Below are 19578 nucleotides of genomic sequence, written 5' to 3'. Positions count from 1 at the left end.
CCACCACCATCGTCATCATCATCATCACCACCTTGTCGTCTAAATCTTCTGCCACGTGCCAATCTCTCACTTCTCTGATGCGACAACGCAGCAGCGGCAACACTGATCGTCCCCTACTCTACTGCAGTGACAGGGGGGGGGGTGGGGGGGAATCGACAAAATTGTATTAATTAATGTTATTACCACTCGGTGAAAATAAATTGAACAAATTCACACAAGCACTCGATAAATTGACTTTTAAATAAAAAAAATGACCTTTAAAATAAAAATGTTTTCTCTCGTCGCCGTGGTTACCTTGCGTCACGTGGCAGGAAGTGGCGCGAGAGGCGGAAGTGGTTGACGCGTGGCCGAGTGGCGGACACGAGGCGACGTCTCGCCTCGTCTCCTCCTCCTCGCTCGCTCGCCTCCTTTCTTCCTCCTCCTCCTCCCTCCTCATTAAGCCCAAACTAGAGTCGACAAACTCCCGTCACGCGCAGCCGAGCCACTGACTAACAACGCCGCCACCGCGGTGAGCCTCGCGGCGCCTGTGGAGTGCGGGGAGGAGGCCTTGAGTGGTGCACGCGGGTGGCCCGGGCCAAAGTTGCGTTTTGGCTGCAGTTTGACGGTCAACGTAAGCTGGTCTGGCGGCACCCACCGGCCGATTTAATGAGCTTGATCGACGTTATTAACTTAAATGTGTGCCGGGGAACGCGTTGCTGCCCTCACTCGGTTCAACTTCGCTGCGTTCATCGCTGCGCGTGACACAAAATCCTGTAGCGCGCCGGAGATTCGGGGTCGGAGCTGATTTACGGTATATTGGGGTTTATAAGACCCGTTCGAAACGTAAGACGCACTCCAAACTTGTTGCCGGCTTTAATAAAGATTTGCATAATCTTGTCACGTACACCTATCCGATTATAAGACGCACCCCCCCCCCAAAACCATTTGATTTAAAATAAGGGAGGGGAAATCGCCAATTTTTTTTTTAAGTTCGCGGTGATTAGTTTGGACGCATCATTTAGTACCGTCCTGCAGCAGTCATCATCGCAGGGTGGCGGTAAGCGTTGTTGAAGTGTGGAATTAAAAGCATTGTTTAGATCCTATTAGGACGATGCAGTTCAGCGATGGATGATGGGACGATAATATTCGTGGGGGAGGGGATTGAGGTCGGGCTACCGAAGACTGAACCCCAGAGGTCGACTACAAAGGGGAAAATCTCGGGTGGCGATGATGACGATGTAGAGACTGTAACAGCGGCCCATGACAATCGCTTGTTCGTCCGTGCCACAGCTTCAAGATTGCTTAGAACCAAAGGCGATGTGTGTGTGTGTGGTGGTGGTTGGTTGGCTGGCGGTGACGTCACAGTAAATAGTGATGACCCTCACGTTGGTCTCGGAACAATGGCGACTCTGCCGTAAGTGCAACGTTCGCCACGAGGCTGAGTTGTTGTTGGTGTGACCGCTGTCACGAACGTGCGTGTTTGCGGTTGGAGGCAGGCGGCGATCCCATGAGCCGCAAGCGGACCACGCTGCCGGACGCCTTCCGCGCTAAGAGGTCGCGCCCGGCGGTCGAGAGTAGCGGGGACGCTGAGCTGTGGGGAGCCGACGGCGCGGACCTTCCCATCGATGGTACGTACGTACTCGTGTCTACAGGATGTTGAAACTGCTTTCGCGCTCCGTACGTATCCAACCGTGCTAATCGGAGGTGCCGGGCGGGGGGAAGAGAGAAATAGCGCTGCAATCGGCAGGGTAGGATGATTCCTACCCCTAAACACATTCTCTAACCGCAGCCCCTTTCCCTCTTCTTGAAGCCTATCACTGGCTCAACGACCTCGAGGTGATCAAGTAAACGTTACCGATCAATTTCCCACGATATGAAAGAAAACAGAAAAGTCCTATTTACATTCCAAACGACCAAACCATATTTGTACCCTTGGGGAAATGTTTCACCATATTTTACCACGCTCGTCAGAGTGGGGTTACGTTTGGGGAGGCGGGAACCGGTTTACGACTTGCACTGACCATCCTGGTGAAGTATGGTCAAAAACAACTCAAATGACTGACACAGCATGGGAAGACCTCGATTCAACAGTGGACTGTCAAAGGGCTGCAAGTTAAATTTATCTCTTAACTTCGCACGATCACAAATACAATGCTGAACAGTGCAGGCTGGTGAAAAGTGGGTCCAGGACTGGTCCAGGTATCACCGCTGGTATTCGTCATGTTTGGGATTCAAACTCACATCGGCAGGTTCTTTGCGCAGTGTACTAACCAATCTGCCACTGCTTGCCACCCCAGTTTCTTTTTCTGGTCAATAATAATTATGGGTTAATCTTTTCACGCGAGTCAATTGTCACAATATTTTTTTTTATTCAGCAAAAACACCGCTAAGTTTTACCACCTCGTGTGGTTACTGTATCAACGAGTGAAATAAGATGCACCGGGCCCACGGACTGTCTCCGCTTTCCTGCTTCCATAATTGGCGCCGCCGCTTTTAGTCGGAGGCGTCTTCCAACGGACATGGACAGCTGTTGCTGATACAAGAGGCAGCGCGCGATTGTCAGTGGATTGATTCACTCGAGACCTCTGTTGGTGATCAGTTCGCCTGGCGGATGCCTCGTAGCTCAGCGACCATCGCTAATGGCCATGCGTTCGATATGCTGGCTGGCTCATTCGCTACGCAATTAGCAATTCACTCTGCTCGATTCTGATGAAGTGTCACGGTTTGGGATCACGAGTTAAAATTCTTTCCCGCCTCGTGCATTCCGTGGGCCAAAAGGAGACGTGTGGATACGATTTAGGTAAATCGTTAATACTTCTTCCACGGACAATTAAGTAACATAATTAAAAGTCACGTGCACTCATTCGAGAGAAAATAACAAGAAAGTCAAAACATTTACATAACCACCCAACTGTGGTGGCCTCGCTGTGGTGCCGCCGACAGAGGTGCCAAACGATACCGAGGCTGCGTTGCGCTACCTGGCCGATCTGTTCCCGCGCAAGCTGTTCGAGGACCGGCTGCCACCCATCGTGCTCCAGCACCAGCTCTACAGTGTGCTGAGCGACCGCACGGCCGCCGACCGCCAGCTGGTGAGACAGACTTCCACTGTGGGAGAATGTGTGACTGTGCTACACCACGCTCGTCAGTGTAGGGTTGGTGAAGGTACCCGACGTGGGGAATGCACCCCCTGATATGGAAAGGAGGTTGTTCAGCGACACAACAAGTATAACCCGTAAAAACAAAGTTTTTCACTATAAATCCTTTATATGCGTGGCGACTAGAGTCCTCTCGTCCTCTGGCTTGAGATGGCTGCCACCTATGGGTCAGATGATTGCATTGCACCATTAAGCAATTGGTAATTAAATATAATATTTTTGTCCTAAAAAGTGTAAAATTTTGGGAAAAAATCTTCACGAACATTAATTGTCACGCACGAGTCTGTGTGGAAGATGTCAGCTCGATTGGATCACGGGAAGTCGGTTAAAAAACGACCGAAAGATTTGCACGGTCGTAAGCAAGCAAGCAAACTTAATATAAAGGATTTAAAAATACACAATGTGCAACGTTTTCAAAAGGTACACCGTCTTTTTGTTTGTTCGGCTAAGAGGTTGTCCTGTGAAATGCACGTTTCCCACGAAGCTGGTTTAGTGATTGAGGGGAGCTCGGACTCTAAATGTACATTTCACAAGCACTCGGACACGACCATTGTGGTTCACCGAGTCGCTCGGCCAGACCGACATTCACTTGATAAAACAGCAAAAGCAGGACCCACACGTATCCATCCCTCTCTCCCCCCACCCCCTCATCTTTCATCTCCCCCAATCTCTTCCTCACGCCACTCCACTCCCTCCCTGACAGAACGAGCTGCGCGAGCGCGGGAAGGTTTGCGTGTTTGCGCTGGGCGTGGGCGAGCAGACGTCGGCCGTCGTTTTCCGCGCCGACTTCGAGGAGCGCGTGCGAGTGGCGGCACGAGGACGCCCTTGGGAGGCGGTGGCGGTGCGCTTCCTGGACGAGGTGGTGGGCGCCGCGCAAGGCCCCGCCGTGTCCCGCGCTCGCCTGCTTCACGACCTCTCCTTCCGCGATGCCGACATCACGTGAGCGGTCGTTTTGTCCATTGCGGAATTAAGTGACGAGAGTTTTCGTCGGTTAAAGGTTTTTATTTTTTTTTGGTCAACGGTGACTACGAGCGGACGAATATCATGTGAAGCATGATGACAGGACTATCCAACAAAGCGTGATTATTAGAGGATATGAACTTGTCTGAATGAAGACGCAGACTAAAATAATTTAGTAAACTTATTAGACATTAGCATGCCGAGGATGCCCAAAAATGTTAATTGGCTATGTATGTATATCAACAAGGTTAACGGAGTTCACCAATTGGCTGTTCTATTTATTGGGGGGGGGGGGGGGGGTGTGGAGGGTAACTGCTCCTTCTACATTAAATAACAGCGAATTACTTCAGTCAATTGGACTAAGAGAATTACTAAATAAATCAAAACTGAGACTGGACAAAAAATTCCACAGGTTGTCATCAGCCGATTAAATGAACCCTACATCAACAAAGTGCAGACGATCCGCTGCTCACGAACACGAAGGGGGGTGGTGGGATGCCAGGATTCCTATGACCCCCCCCACTCAGTACTTCACCGTGCCCGTCCCTTTCTCCCCTGCAGGCGGCTCGTGAATGCCGGGCTGCTCACGGTGCGAGATGTGGGCAGCTGGTGGCTTTCCATCCCTGGCCTCGGCAAGTTCATCAAACATCTCACCAGAGGTCAGCACTGGCTCCGCTCGCAAGCCACACGACCCACAACAGCGAAGTCAAGCACAGCCGCTAGGCCAGCTACATCAGCCACAACAGCTGTATGGGCTGTATCAGCTTTACCAGCCACAGTGGCGACAACGGTTACATCAGCCACAGCAGCTGCATTGGCCACAGCAGCTGCATCAGCCACACTGCTTTTTGTGTTTAGTTTGTCTTTCACCGCACCTCCGATTAGCACGGTTGGCTACGTACAGTGCGACAAAAGTTCAACATACATACAGCCACAGAAAGCTACAGCAGCCACAGCCCCGTGTCACTCTGTGCGGTGTGGGCGGTGGGCAGGCCGCAAGGCGGTGCTGGCTGCAATCCGCAAGTCACGCTGCGGTGAGCTGCTGCAAGCGGACCTGGAGGCGCGCACCATGCGCACGGCCGGGCAGCTCGGCCTCCCCTACCTCGTGCACGACGCCGTGGGTGCGCAGGCCGTCAAGCGGTCAGTGAGCACCACCATTGACGGTGATCCCTGCCCCATGAACGCTACCCCTTGCCCCCGGCGAGTGACCACTGCACTCCAATATTGTTAAATGCACTGGTTCAACCTGTCAAACACTGGTAGTAGTTTTGTTTTTTCTCTAACCCTTAACCGTGCGACCCCTAACCCGACCACGAACGCTAAACCCTAGCCCCATCCATTCTCCACGTGCATAATTACACTGCCCATCGGCTACAGCAGCCACACAGGTGATGCTACCTGCAGACTTTACCGTACAATTAAAGGCACGACGCGTATGAAACACGATTTAAGAGAGGGAATTTGCTACTGGTTCCTGTGGCGCGCGCAGGATCGAGACGACGACAGGAGCTCTGCTGCGCGTGGAGAACGAGTGAGGCCGCTGGCGCGTTCCGACACGGTGACCGTCGTCTCGTCGCTCTGCTACAGCTTGGCTCGTGGGAGATGTCGGGGAAAATTCTACGCTTGATTTTGCACAATAACCGCAGAGCCAAGTCGAGAGGAGCACTTAAAACATTCGCGATGTCGGGAATCCTCAAAGGAGCTCCACTGGGTTGGCCGGTGCACAGCTTTTTGCGTCTTGGGCTGTGACGCAGCTACCGCCAGAGGCGACACCACGCAACGAGCGTCGTCTGCTTGGGCCTTGGCGCTAACGGTGCAGCGCCATTATTTTTTTGCCACTTACTCGTGCGCGAGTGAAGCCAAACGGACAGAGAATGAGACACGTGTCTCTCCGGAAAGCACTTTAATGGAGGTGACGGGTCACAATGGCTCCGGGCAATAAAACGTTTGGACGCAACGCAAATGTCCCGAGTCAGGTGCGATTGTTGCGGGCCGCCAAACGAACGGACGCACGATCGCGACACGCAAAACGCCTGCAGTCGTTTTACCATCACAACACGGGAATGAGGCTGAACATGTTTATTTTTTTAAGTAGAAATGCAAAAATTAAATGACGGACACAGGGACTGGACATGCTGCACAGAACCCCAACCAGGGGGTAACAAGAGTTCCAACCGAGTGTAACTGGATGGGGAAAAAAAGGCTAAACCACATTCAGTGAAAAATGAATGTTTGTAGAAATGTTTATCGTCCGTGCACTAATTTGGCAAACACTGGAAATTTAAACAACACGTTTGTTTACCCAAGTGTTCAACAAAGACAACACAAACTACACACGAGTTAATCGCTATCCGAGAAACCTATCCCATCTCAAACGCCCTCCAACATTATCCCTTCAACTCCGGTCCCCAACCACCAACACAAATCCCAAACCCCCAACACGACCCCTTAACTCCAATCATCGACACGAATCCCTAACCCCCAACACAACCCCTTAACGCCCAATCCCTAACCCCCAACACTACCCCCCTTAACTCCGAATCCCTAACCCCCAACACGACCCCTTAACGCCGAATCCCTAACCCCCAACACTACCCCCCTTAACTCCGAATCCCTAACCCCAAGCGCCAAGTGCACAGGTTACACGATGCCCACCTCGCCTTGTCACCGATCCGCGACGGGACAACCCCACGTGTCACCGTGAGCTTAGATCGGCTCGGTCTTGCTGAAGTAGTTGGTGATGGAGTCGATGAGGTCCTGCTTCTTGCTGCCCGGGTGGCGCAGCTGGAAGCGCTTGCAGATGTCCCGCAGGGTTGCCACGGTGTGGCGCACCAGCGAGCCGTCCAGCACCATCGCCCGCACGTCCTCGTTGCTCAGCACCAGCTCCACCTTGGGCTTATCCGTTTTTCTCACCGCTGGTACAAATTTTATACAAATTTAAATTAGCAGAGGTCATTTGGCACCGAGGGGTGGTTGGCGAGTCAGCACGAGGCCATCGGTTCAAATCAATCCGTACGCTCGCGACGCGGGCGTCGAATCGCGTACGTGAAAAATTTTGATGGGTTTATCCAAATTACATGCTAATGGTGCATTTGGGCTAATGGGGTAAACAAGACTGAACAAATAAGAACAAAACAAATGAGAATCAATTCTTAAATTGCGACTCAACATTTGAGGGGGTGGGGCGACTCATCACATGCCTAAGTGGTGTCATCTGACGCCTGCATCACCGATTTGGGGTAGCAGGCTGCCTTTTGCCGAGGAGTCAAATCGGCAACACGCGGATGAAAATCATCATCACCGTCGTCGTCACTCTCCATGTCAAGGCTTCAACCAAATCGCTTGACAGACAACGTCTCATCTCCATGTTTTCTGTATTGCCATTCTCTCTGCCTCTGTCCCTCTCCGGGTCCTTTCCTCCCTGTCCCATCGCCTCCATGAGACTCGCTCCACAATAAACCTCGCTCAATCGATCGAGTTTTTCACTCGTCCGTCCGCAGACAGCTCTCGTAGGCCGCATACGTGTTGGACCAGGCTGCGTCACGTGCACAGGAAACGTGGGTCGATGCCACGAAGCCTTTGCAACTCGGATATCGTTTACGCTGGGATTTCTTTCGTCTCGGGCTCTCTGCGCATTTATCCCAAGTGATGGAGGATTCCTGACTAGAAACCCAGGACCAGGCTAAACGGGGTGCTGGAAGGCAGCAGGGGGGCAGGGGAGGAGAGGTGGGAGGGGGGCGGTTGGCCGGCCTCACCTGACTTGCGCTTGACGCCGCTGGGCTGTCCCGCTTCGTAGCCCGGGGGAAACACGAGCTCCTTGAACTCGCTGATGAGGGTGCCGGCTCGCTCCTCGATTCGCTCCACGGGGGGCCCTGTGGCGCACACACAGACGCATGCACACACAGACGCATGCACACACAGACGCATGCACACACAGACGCATGCACACAGACGAATGCACACACAGACGAATGCACACACAGACGCATGCACACACAGACGCATGCACACACAGACGCATGCACACACAGACGAATGCACACACAGACGAATGTACACACAGATGCATGCACACGCAGACGCATGCACACACAGGACCACATACAGACACGAAGAATACAGGAAAAATGGTCAGATGCACAAATATGCAGGCACAGGTGCACGCGCTCACATGGATGCGTGCACAGATGCGCACGCACAAGCAGGTGCACTCACACACAGATGCACGCACAAGCACACAGACAAGACATGGGGGCAGAAAGCACAGATACACAGCCGCGCAAACGCACACACGCAGACGGTTGGTTTAGTGGGAAAGCTGGTGAATGGGTGATGGATGAACAAGATATCCGGTGAATGGTTGAGCGGGCAAATGAGTAAACGGGCAAATAAGTAAACGGGTGAGTGGTTGAGTGTGTGAGCAAGTTGACGGGTGAGCAGCTAGGCGGGTGATTGGTTGAGCAAGTGAATAGGTAAGCAAATGAGTGGTTAGGTAAGTGGGAGAGTGAGCGGGTGGGTGGACGAGCGAGCGAAAGAGTGAGCCGGTAAGCGGGTGACCATGCAAGTGGGTGAGCTTGCAAGCGAGTGAGAAGATAAGTGGGTGAGTGGTTGAGCAAGGAAATTTAATGAGTGGGCGGGCGAGCGAGCGAGTGGGTGCCCGCACGTGTGTAGTCCACTATGGCCTCTGGCATCTCCAGGTCGAGCGCCATCGCCTCCAGGTTGCGGTAGTGCTGCTGCACTGAGGGGTTCTCAAAGCTCTCGCTCCTGCCGCCGTGGGGGAAACACAGACACAAATATAGATGGGGCAGCGCCTCTCGGAGGAGAGGGGACACCAGGTACGTGACAAACGGCCAAGGAAATACTACATAACGATTCTGGAGGAACGGAGTTCAGAATAGGGATCTAAGAGTTAGCTATGATGCACGTTTTAACCGTTTTAACTTATCGCATTCGTAGAATTTGGTGAAGTGGTCTAGACATTCTCCACACAAAGAAACATACATATAGAACGGTCGCTTATTATATGGCCCATGAATAATTCATCTTTACTTTTTACACGCTGAATCAGATGCACAGGCTATTTTACGAGTTCAATTCTAATTAAATTGCTACGCTCGCAACACTTACAGACCAATGGTGACGCAAATGTCACCTTTGGACCCTCTGCCCATTCAGGACCAGGGCCCAAGACCTTCCTTTTTTCCTCTGCTTATGACGGACTGCCTCTTCCTCTTTCTACAAAATAAAAAAAATGCACTACCGTTTTCCGTGCAGCGTCTTTGAGATGCACTTGCATTTAAGACACTATCAAAATCCACACCGTCTTGCGCGGTGTCGCAAAGACACAAATAAACCCTCTGAGAGCAGCTGGGTATGGATTCGACTCGCCCCCCGCCCCCGTGACCCGCCTCACCTGTACGTGAACTTGAGCCTCTCCACGATGGCCTTCATCTTGTCCACCTGCTCGCGACTGGCCCAGCCAACGCCCTCCAGCTTCGGCACATTGCGCACGTCGTCGGCGAACGGCAGGAACAGAATGTGGAAGCCTGCGCTCGGCATCGTGCGTGCCAGCGGGGGGGGGGGGTAGGGGCACCGCGGTGGTGAGATGTTTACTCCTTCGCCTGGTATGCAGGGCATCGTGGGTTCCATCCCGACCCTGCTGTATATTTTGGAGTTTGCGTGTCTCTCTCTCTGTGGCCGTGAGGATTTTTCTCCGGGTCCTCTGGTTTTTCCTTCCATATTTAGAATCAACATGTGTTTAGAGTATTTGGCTGCTATCAATTTGATAAGCCACTTCATTGAGCTATCATTTGTGGTCAGGTCACTTCTTAAAAAGAACGGTATAGCTCAGTGGGGTTTACCTGGTAAAATAAAAAAAATTTGATTTTAGTAGTTTTAATATTAAATCGGGGTTGCTGAGCACACGCCCAAAGCCCCCAACTGGCCGTCAACAAAAATAATTATATTCTGCCTTTTAAATATTTTTCTGACTTTCTGGATATTGTGCTGAAGATGCTTTGTAAAGTTCCAAGCGAAAGATTGTGTCTAATTGCTGAATTGGGTTGTGGGAATTGTTATTCAAATTATCAGTGAGCTGAACCAGTTTGCACGTCAAATCGCTTTTACAAGTGACAATTTCATTAGTTTGGCTTGGTCAGGTGTGGGGGGGTGGGAGTTTACAACAGATATGGCCAAATCAATACGTGACCTAACCCGACAATAATTTAAGAATCAACGCTACTAAAGTTGAAATAGGTGCGGACAATCGGGTGAAAGTCGAGCGCGGTGGTTATTTAACAATATGACGATTTATAAACGTAAACATTATTTTCGATCACATTTGCCAAGTACAGGTCCACAGACCTAAAATGCCAAGCGCTGCTAGCAGCAGCAGCAGCAGCAGCACAACAGAGGGTGTACTCGATAAGAAGTTACTCAATTTCTTGACGTGAACAAGGTTACATGAACAGAACAAACAAGACAACACAATAAGGAACTCCTGAATTGAATGGCGCCGAACGCAGCTGCTGCAGGAGCGGCTGTCGCGATCACACGAGCGCGACGGCGAGCAGCGGCTCTCACCGGGTGGCGTGACCTGAGCGCCGTTTTCCTCCTTCACCTCGTCCTGTGGCAGCAGCCCCACCAAGCGCGGCTGCGCATTGCGGCGCGGCGTGTAGTGGCACAACGCCCACACGCCGCGCTTCAGGCACTGCGTGAGCAGCGCCGTGAACAGACGCGCGCTCCCTACACAAAGAAGACAAAGATCCCCCCCCCCCCGTGTAGCCTTTAGCAGACTTTTGGGGCAAGAGTGCTGTTGGCGAGCACACGAGGAAGAGGGTGGGTGGCCAACACCACGCGCCGACCGCCTTTGTCTCCCCAGTGGCGACGTTTACACATCGCACCAGGTACTCATTTGAGGCCGAGACAACCTAGGGCAGGAGGCCCAGGACCGGTTCAGATAATCGTCACTGGTGTTGGCCGTGAGCGGGAATTGAATTCGGGTTGTTGGGATACCAGCGCAGCGCGCTGACCGCTACATTACCCCTCCCCACCTGCCACCACACAACACACACGCACGTGCGTCCGCACACACCCACGCCGAGTGCACATGCGTACACAATCATACACCCACACCTCAACTCGCACACTTATACGTGTACACACAACAAGCTGCCATTCGCAACTAAGTGACGGTGATGTCACCACAGCACTTGTGGCAGGCACAAGCACACACGGCCAAAAGAAAGATTTCCCTGTAAAGCCTTTCACAGACTAAGGGCAAGTTCTGTTAGCGAGTGCCTATTAAGGCCAGCGCGGCAAACAAGGGGGAGGGTTGTCAGTACCATGCCCAGCTGCCTTTAACTGATGTTTTACACACCGCAAAAAAGTACTAATGTGAGGTTCAGTCTACCTAGGAGCCCAGGAGTAGTTCAGATATTTGTCACTGATGTTAGCCGTGAGTGGGAATCAAACTCCGGTCACATGGTTCGTGAAGCAGTGCGCAAATCAGTACACTACTGCTCCCCAAACAAGCACGCACGCACACAAGCACCAATGCACATGAACATGTACACACACAAACACAATCCTGGAAAATGTCCTCCTCCCGTGTATCCCGGCCGTCAGGGTTAGGGTTGGACACCTGTGAAGAGGCTCTCTTCGGGGTAGATGTACTGCGTGGGACGCAGGTGGTGATGCTTCTTGAGATACTCCATGGGCTTGAAGCCAACGAGCACCAGCCCCGGATCAAAGAACTTCTTAACCTCCTGGACCTCCTCGTTCTCCAGCACGATCTGTCTGTAGCCGTACACCTGATGTTGCACCGCACAAAAACAAAATTTCCCCCTTGTAGCCCTAACAGCCTGCTGCGGGGGCGAGTGCTGCTAGCGAGCGGCTACGAGCCCGATATGGTACACAAAGGAGGTTTTGGTGGCCAGCACCACCCCCGGCCGCCTTTGTCTCCCCGAGTGGTGATGTTTACTCCTTGATCAAGTTCAAGTTCATTTATCAGGTAAGCCCTGTGACCCATTCGGCTCTTGAATCGGGTACAACCGCAACAAACAAAAAACAAGAACAAAAAACATCTTAAAGTGAATATGTGACTAAGTGCAAACAGAAAATCCAAGAAAAGACAGCAAAATATTGCAGAAAAAGCACCGTACACCAGTGGCGGCTCCTGCAAAAATTCTCAGGGGGGGCAAATGTCTGGATGATTTATAAGGATAAGGTCCACCCATGCAAAGGATAAATTAACAGCTTAAGCATGTAAAGGCAACTTCACTTCTTTAATATTAATGAAAAATAAAGTGACTCTTAGAATACATCTTGTTTGTTTCTATACTCACTATTAATACAATCCACTCAAGTTTCTTTTATTAAAGATTCCACTAGGTGGCGCAAATAATATTGTTGGATGAAACGTGCTTACGTATGATGACGTAAGCACGTTAGTGCGAGCCCTTCCGGAAGCCATAGAGAATGCATTGCAGCGCCCCCGTTCGAAAAAAAACATCTTTGAATGTAAGTCTATGGGACCACTCGGGGCGATTCTCAGCCGGAGTGAAATCGCCCAAAAAGAGGCGGTACTCCACAGAACGTGACATTATGCTGATTGGACTATATCCAGAAGCACAGTGACGGCTAGCGTGACTCTGTGGTTGAATGACATTGGTGGTGCGTCGCCCAATCGCCCTAATGAAGAAACCGCCCCTGCCGTACACCAACGCTGTGAACATCGTCACGGGATCTTTAACCTCCGACGTGAAGAGACGGCGCGGTGGTTTACGGTTAATACGACCTACCTTCGCCACGCCTGCCCTCTCACCTGTGACTTCTTGGTGTCACTGGGCAGCAGCAGGCGGCCCGTCTTGGCGTGGAAGGTTTGCTTCTTGGCCTTGACGGGCTCGTTAGTCTCGCGGTATAGCTTTACGGGGAAGGACTTGTGGGCAGTGCGCGTGAGCGTGTACACGGCGACGCCCAGGCTCAAGCCCTCGCCCAGCTTCAGCGGCAGCCTGGTTCACGCACGCGTGAACAAGAAGGAGGACAGACGTAGCTGAAACAAACTGTTGGGGCAAGTGCTGGAATGGCACACGAAGGGGTGGGTGGCCAGTAACACGCCCGGCCGCCTGTCTCCCTCGTGTTGAAGTTTGCACATCGCACCGGGTACTCGTTTGAGGTTGAGTCAACCTAAGGGAGGCCCAGGGCAAGTTCAGCGATAGTCATCACTGGTGTTCGCCGTGAGCGGAAATCATATTGAGGGTCGCTGGGTTCCAAGCGCAGCGCCCTACCACTACAAACACAAAGACCTCCATATAGCCTTGAACAGACTGCTGGGGCAAGTGCTGTTAGCGAGCAGCAACCATGAAGACCAATACGGCACACGAGGAGGTGTGTGGCCAGCACCATGCCTGGTCGCCTTTGTGTCAATATTTACACATCACACTAGGTTTTGAGGCTGAGTCGACCTAGGGGAGGCCCACTTCAGATAATTGTCACCGATGGTGGCCGTGAGCAGGAATCGAACTGGGGTCACTGGGTTCACAGCGCAGCGAACTAACCGCTGCACCACCGCTCCCCACTACACTACCACTCCCCATTCGTGCGTACACACGTATGTACGTAGAACGTATTTAGCACCGTACGTAGCCAACCGTGCTCGTCGGAGGTGCGGGGGGAGGGACAACGAAACGAAACACGAAATAGAATAGCAATCACACACGCAGACGGCCGCCAAACGCTCATCCCCTGGCGCATGGGAACCCACCGAGCCATCGCCCTCTTCGGATAATCCTTGGTGCGCACCACCTGCAGGAGCTCGCCAAGTCGGCACGCCGGGTCGCGCGACGCTCCGGGGTCCCCGCCCCCCCCCTCCTCCTCGCTGACGATGTCGCGGTAGAAGGCGTCCATGCGAAACCCGCCGGCTTTGCCCAGCGGCAGCACCTCCAACGTCACGCCTGGCCACGATTGCGGGGCGCAAAAGCGTCAGCGCCGCACGGCGCGGGAGGGCTCGGGGCAAACGCGACCTCACGCCACCCCCCGCAACGACTCGCGATGTGACTCCTGAGGCTTGTGTGTGAATAATGGAGAGCGGCAACGGTGACCCGCGTGTGTTATAATTGATCCCCATCCGTCCGTGTATCAATTAACTGTCACGATTCAAAGTTACGGATCAATGATGTTTTTTCGTCTCGGTTGTACTTTGTCTTCGGTTTGTGCTTTTGTGTCTCCATTTCTTCCGTGTCGTTCACTCTAAAACTAAACTATAAAACTATAGATATTTTTGTATTACCAGATAAAGCCCACTGAGCTGCATAGCTCTTTTTCAGATGTGACCTGGCCACAAATGATAGCTCAACAAAGTGGCTTATCACGTGGGAATTTATAGCAGCCAAATACTCTAAATGCATGTTTCTAAATGTGGAGGGAAAAACTGGAGGACCCGGAGAAAAATCCACACGACCACGGGGAGAACATGCAAACTCCAAATATACAGGCATCAGGGTTTGGATTGAACCCACCATCTCCTGCATACCAGGCGAGATAATTACCATCTCGCCACGCTCGAACAACGAGCGTAGTGGAAAAACATGCCTAATCGATTAATCGGCACGTCCACGGTGGCAGTCGACTCACCGATGCCGCGCAGGTCAGCGGCCTTGGTGCGCGCCAGCTTGGCTCGCTCCGCATTGTCGGCATGCGGCTCGTCCTGGTTCGTGAGCAGCAACACACGCCGGTGGCTCAGCCGGTCCTTGGAGGCGCTGAAGAGCTGTGAGCAGGTGAAGAATGCGTCGCGCAGCGAGAAGTCGGTCGAGTGACCAAGCAGCGACTCCACCTTGGACCGCACGTCGCAGCTCGTCAGCCGGGCCAGCTCCTGGATGCGGCTTGCGCCTAGCGCGCACAAACACAAAGATAAAGATCCCCCGGAAATAGCATTTTCAGGATGTTAGGGCAAGTGCTGTTAAAGAGCACCTATTAAAATCAGAATCTTTGTATAGACTGGAGGAATCCGATGAGATATGAAGCTCTTTTTCACAGGTGTCCAGTATGGGCGGGTCGGCACGGCACACGAGGGGGTGGGTGACCAGCACCACGCCCGACCGCCTTGGTCTCCCCAGCGCTGATATTTACACAATGAACACGCAGCACAAACCCTGAAAGCACATCAAAGAGATACGCAGCAACAACCGCGAAAATCGACGTATTAGTGATCAAAGTGCCGACGACGACTGTGACGATGGCGGGTGCAGCTCCAGCAGCTCACCGGGAATGTCGAGGCTGTGGTAAACGTACACGTGCTTGAACAGCTCGTTGGTGTGCTTTTCTGTGCCGAAGAACACGAGCCCCAGGAGGTCACGCTCCCTGCTGATCACCCTGGAGAGGTACACGCTGTGCACGCACTGCGCGGTGGGGCCAGGGAGTCAAGGGGGATCGAGTTAACGTGAAGTTGTTACGGGCAGGCAGGGACCCTGATGCGGTGGCGTTGAACTGCTTTGGCAATGTGCAAGTTTCGAATATAAATTTCTTCGCCTCGTTAACATCATTCCGATATCACAATTGCAACAACGGACAATAGGGGCAACAAAAACATTGATGAAAAATGCCCCTTTATAATGATCTCTATTTTTCGGATGTCCAAGATAACTTTAAACCAGGCATGGGAGAACCGTTGGCCCGCGGCCGGATATGGAAAGCGTGCCACCTGGTTTAATTGAACCAATCATTCTGCCGCTGCTGCTGCGTTTGTAGCGGTGCGCAACCAACAACAAAACTCAACATTCGACAATTATACCGTGGCCTAAATAGGGGACGTTTTGGGCAATTGCCCTTGTTCAGCTCGGCTATGGCACCTGCAAAAGACAGAAAAACTAAGCAATTTTTATTTTACTAGGTAAGGCCCACTGAGCTCTATAGCTCTGTTTCAGAAGCAACCTGGCCAAAAATGATAGCTCAACGAAGTGGCTTATCACGTGGAAATGTATAGCAGCCAAATACTCTAAACGCACATTGTTTCTAAATGTGGAGGGAAAAACCGGAGGACACGGAGAAAAATCCACACGACCACAGGGAGAGAGAAAACATGCAAACTCCAAATATACCGCAGGCATCAGGGTCAGGATCAAACCCGTGACCTCCTGTATACCAGGCGAGGGAGTTAACATCTCGCCACCGTGGCACCAGATCCACTCACCTTGATGCTCATCTCAAAGGGGCTGTGCTCGGAGTCCTCCTCCTTGATGAACATCGCCTCTGACGCGTCCACCAGGAACACGAGGCTGTCTCGGCTGACCGAGGGGCCCCCATTACCTGCACCGACCCAAGATAAAAAGACACAAAAAAAGTTGCAGTCTTGCAATTGCTTAAACTATTTGTATTTTACCAGGTAAGGCCCACTGAGCGAAATCAGAAATCACCTGGCCACAATGATAGCCCATTGAAGTGGCTTATCGTGTGGAAATGTATAGCAGCCAATTACTCAAAACGCATGTTTCTAAATGTGGAGGGAAAAACTGGAGGACTTGGAGAAAAATCCACGCGACTACGGGGAGAAACATGAAAACTCAAAATATACAGTTGTCAGGAGTCGGGATCGAACCCACGACCTCTTACATACCAGGGCGAGGAAGCCGCACTACAGAGGCCCTTCTAGAGGGTATTTGGCCTACTCTTCCATGCTGGCCAGACATCTTGGAAGAGGTGGAAGAAGCCACACTTTACACAAAATTACGCACCCTGCCCCTCCGCCGCCTCTTCTTCCTCCTCGTCCACATCCTTCTCCGCAAATTCCTTCCAATCGTGGGCAGGGAAGCTCATCTTGCTGGGAGTGAGCGGGCAGGCGGTTCAGCTGCTACAAACACAGACAGGCGTGTTCACGTCAGCCTGGGGGCGCACCACCCCCTAACCCAGGGGTCGACAAACCCACGGCTCAGGAGCCGCATGCGGCTCTGTAAGGACCTCTTCGTAACGTTGTTTATTGAGGACCGCCATCTCGTATTCATTGCGTGCATTGCGGCTCTTGAAATATTGAGGTTTTTGTGTTTTTGTTTTACCGAATTCGAAAAAAAATTCCGTTCTAGTTGCCGCCCCATGACCTTAACCCATTCGCTCTGTCCACGGGCATGCATCACACCACGCCTCACCATGACGACTACGGAACACTAGCTCAACCAGTATATATACAAATACTGTTTCTTGGAATTTCTCTCACTTGATACAGCTATCGTGCTGTGACGGTTCCACCTGAAGACGGAAGCTTGTGTTGCCTCCGAAACGTCGTGATTTTTATTTTATTTTACTTTTATTAATTTTAATTTTTACCTACGTGACTTTACCGAAAAAACCTAAGAATATGAATCCTTGCAGTCACGAAAGCTTCAAATCTAGAACTTTAGCTCAGCCCCACCACGTCTTTTGCAGCACTCCACCTGCATACACACCGTGTGCCCTGTCTTCATACTCGGCCATCACACATACACCAAAGATGAAGACAAACATCCCCCAGTAGAGCTGTCACAGACTGTTGGGGCAAGTGCTGTTAGCGAGCGCCTATGAAGGCCAGCATATATAACAACAACACCCGCCATTCGCCACTAAGTGGCGGTGACGTCACCACGACGCTTGTGCCAGGCCATGTGCCCCTTGATGCTACCACGTGAAGTGTCGAACGCCCGCTGGCAGGAGGTCACGGGGCAGACCCAGCAGGTGCCACGGGTCCACTGACTGAGATGACCGAGATGACTGGCTGATGCACCACCTGTGCCCCCTACTGTGCCATCGCGCACACACACACCACCATTACATACACACATATGACTATCACACTCAATGTACTGACATTATACCACCCCTAATAGCACACAAAACATAAAAAACATTAAACACCCCCTCACCCAACACTCACCATCCAACTTCCTCGCTCTAAACTCACCCTCCACCCTCACCATCCCCACAGCCTGACTCAACTCCCACACTCACCACCACCACACCGCACTCGCGACACCACGACCTCACCCTCACACAACCACCCAACACCCTCACCACCGCACACCTCACCACCGCACACCTCACCTCACAGCCTCACCACACTACGCTCGCCCTGACCACCGCACACCTCACCTCACACTCACCTCACTACGCTCGCTCTCATCACAATGCACACACCTCACACTCACCACACAACCTCACCAACCTACTATCGCCCTCACCACCATGCATACCCCTCACACTCACCACACAACCTCACCATCCTAAGCTCGCCCTCATCACAATGCACACACCTCACACTCACCACACAACCTCACCAACGTGCACACACCTCACACTCACCTAACCCCACAGCCTCACCACCCTAAGCTCGCCCTGACCACCATGCACACACCTCACACTCACCACACAACCTCACCAACGTGCACACACCTCACACTCACCTAACCCCACAGCCTCACCACCCTAAGCTCGCCCTCACCACCATGCACACACCTCACACTCACCACACAACCTCACCAACGTGCACACACCTCACACTCACCTAACCCCACAGCCTCACCACCCTAAGCTCGCCCTCACCACCATGCACACACCTCACACTCACCACACAACCTCACCACCGTGCACACACCTCACCCCACAGCCTCACCACCCTAAGCTCGCCCTCACCACCATGCACACACCTCACACTCACCACACACTCCCCCCACAGCCTCACCACCCCTGTGCTCACCCTCAACCAAACTTTCCCGCACCTCCGATTAGCACGGTTTGGCTACGTACGGTGCGAAAGAAGTTCAACATTCAATACACACCACAGCCTCACCACCATGCACACACCTCGCACACCACCCTACCTCACCACCTCACACACAGCTTCACCACCCTACCCTCCGCACCCTACACACACCTCACTCACCACAGCCTCACCACCTCACCACTCCATCCTCACTCAACACGACAGCCCCCTGCCCTGCCCGCCCGCTCGCCTCTTCACGACGACTCCGCCACCGACCCTCGGTCGTTAAAACAGCCCGCTCGGTACAAGAACAAACAACGGCAGATGAACACCCGCCAAAACAACCACAAACCACAACCACAAACCGGATAATCGACAGCAAGACGCGAGGCGGCGACGGTCAAACAACGACGACGACGACACACGGAGCCTCCCGCCACTCGCTCGCCTTCGCCCCTCCCCCTTCCAAGCCCCTCCCCCTTTCAAGCCCCTCCCCCTTTCAAGCCCCTCCCCCTTTCAAGCCCCTCCCCCTTTCAAGCCCCTCCCCCTTTCAAACCACGCCCACTCAAGCCCCGCCCCTACTCAAGCCCCGCCCCCACTCAACCCCTACCTTATTACAGACCAATTCAGACCTTACTGGTCACCCCCGTGCATCTTATACATCTCAACGTTCGTCCTACAAAGTCCCATGACAAGGGAAGAAACACAAACAAATAGACACATTATTTAATTTGTTGCCCGTATTGAAACGGCTGTACGCCG

At 52.5% G+C, this 19578-nt stretch overlaps 2 protein-coding genes across 6 annotated transcripts; one reads left to right on the top strand and one right to left on the bottom strand.

The window, feature by feature from the left end:
* Positions 1 to 306: 306 nt before the first annotated feature.
* On the top strand, positions 307 to 6051 carry WHR1 (winged helix repair factor 1). Of its 4 annotated transcripts, XM_078605118.1 has the most exons (7): positions 307 to 508; positions 1476 to 1607; positions 2923 to 3068; positions 3838 to 4073; positions 4656 to 4753; positions 5087 to 5234; positions 5584 to 6051. In XM_078605118.1, exons 2-7 carry the CDS (start codon positions 1487 to 1489, stop codon positions 5627 to 5629), a joined length of 795 nt encoding a protein of 264 aa, XP_078461244.1. In that variant the 5' UTR covers positions 307 to 508; positions 1476 to 1486; the 3' UTR covers positions 5630 to 6051. The 4 variants fall into 4 exon arrangements, with proteins under 4 accessions (XP_078461244.1, XP_078461240.1, XP_078461242.1 ...); XM_078605114.1 differs by lacking the exon at positions 5087 to 5234; XM_078605116.1 differs by lacking the exons at positions 307 to 508; positions 5087 to 5234 and adding an exon at positions 515 to 610.
* A 107-nt stretch (positions 6052 to 6158) lies between these two features.
* XRCC6 (X-ray repair cross complementing 6) lies at positions 6159 to 19278 on the bottom strand. Of its 2 annotated transcripts, XM_078605112.1 has the most exons (14): positions 19182 to 19271; positions 17740 to 17856; positions 16823 to 16938; positions 16282 to 16397; positions 15355 to 15490; positions 14727 to 14981; positions 13858 to 14047; positions 12919 to 13105; positions 11737 to 11905; positions 10677 to 10838; positions 9508 to 9640; positions 8758 to 8858; positions 7850 to 7966; positions 6159 to 7009 (listed from the first exon to the last, which is right to left on the bottom strand). In XM_078605112.1, the coding sequence occupies exons 3-14, from the start codon at positions 16902 to 16904 to the stop codon at positions 6801 to 6803; spliced, it is 1857 nt and encodes a 618-aa protein (XP_078461238.1). In that variant the 5' UTR covers positions 16905 to 16938; positions 17740 to 17856; positions 19182 to 19271; the 3' UTR covers positions 6159 to 6800. The 2 variants fall into 2 exon arrangements, with proteins under 2 accessions (XP_078461238.1, XP_078461239.1); XM_078605113.1 differs by lacking the exon at positions 17740 to 17856 and having other exon boundaries at positions 19182 to 19278.
* Between the last annotated feature and the right edge of the window lie 300 nt (positions 19279 to 19578).

The sequence above is a fragment of the Lampetra planeri genome, chromosome 23 (assembly GCF_965212315.1).
Source record: "Lampetra planeri chromosome 23, kcLamPlan1.2.h2, whole genome shotgun sequence".
In the NCBI taxonomy this organism is placed as follows: Eukaryota; Metazoa; Chordata; class Hyperoartia; order Petromyzontiformes; family Petromyzontidae; genus Lampetra; species Lampetra planeri.
Note: the sequence above shows the minus strand (reverse complement) of the source record. Positions and strands in the feature narration are given on the sequence as shown.

What these genes read in the sequence shown, in the direction of transcription:
- WHR1 (XM_078605114.1), top strand. Translation starts at nt 1,487, where the DNA reads ATGAGCCGCAAGCGGACCACGCTGCCGGACGCCTTCCGCGCTAAGAGG. An exon ending in CGGCCGCCGACCGCCAGCTG is followed by an intron (nt 3,069 to 3,837) that starts GTGAGACAGACT and finishes CCTCCCTGACAG; the next exon opens with AACGAGCTGCGCGAGCGCGG. An exon ending in TTCCGCGATGCCGACATCAC is followed by an intron (nt 4,074 to 4,655) that starts GTGAGCGGTCGT and finishes TCTCCCCTGCAG; the next exon opens with GCGGCTCGTGAATGCCGGGC.
- XRCC6 (XM_078605113.1), bottom strand. Translation starts at nt 16,904, where the DNA reads ATGAGCTTCCCTGCCCACGATTGGAAGGAATTTGCGGAGAAGGATGTG. An exon ending in CCTTTGAGATGAGCATCAAG is followed by an intron (nt 15,491 to 16,281) that starts GTGAGTGGATCT and finishes CCCACCGCGCAG; the next exon opens with TGCGTGCACAGCGTGTACCT. An exon ending in CGAAGAGAGCCTCTTCACAG is followed by an intron (nt 10,839 to 11,736) that starts GTGTCCAACCCT and finishes TTCTTTGTGTAG; the next exon opens with GGAGCGCGCGTCTGTTCACG.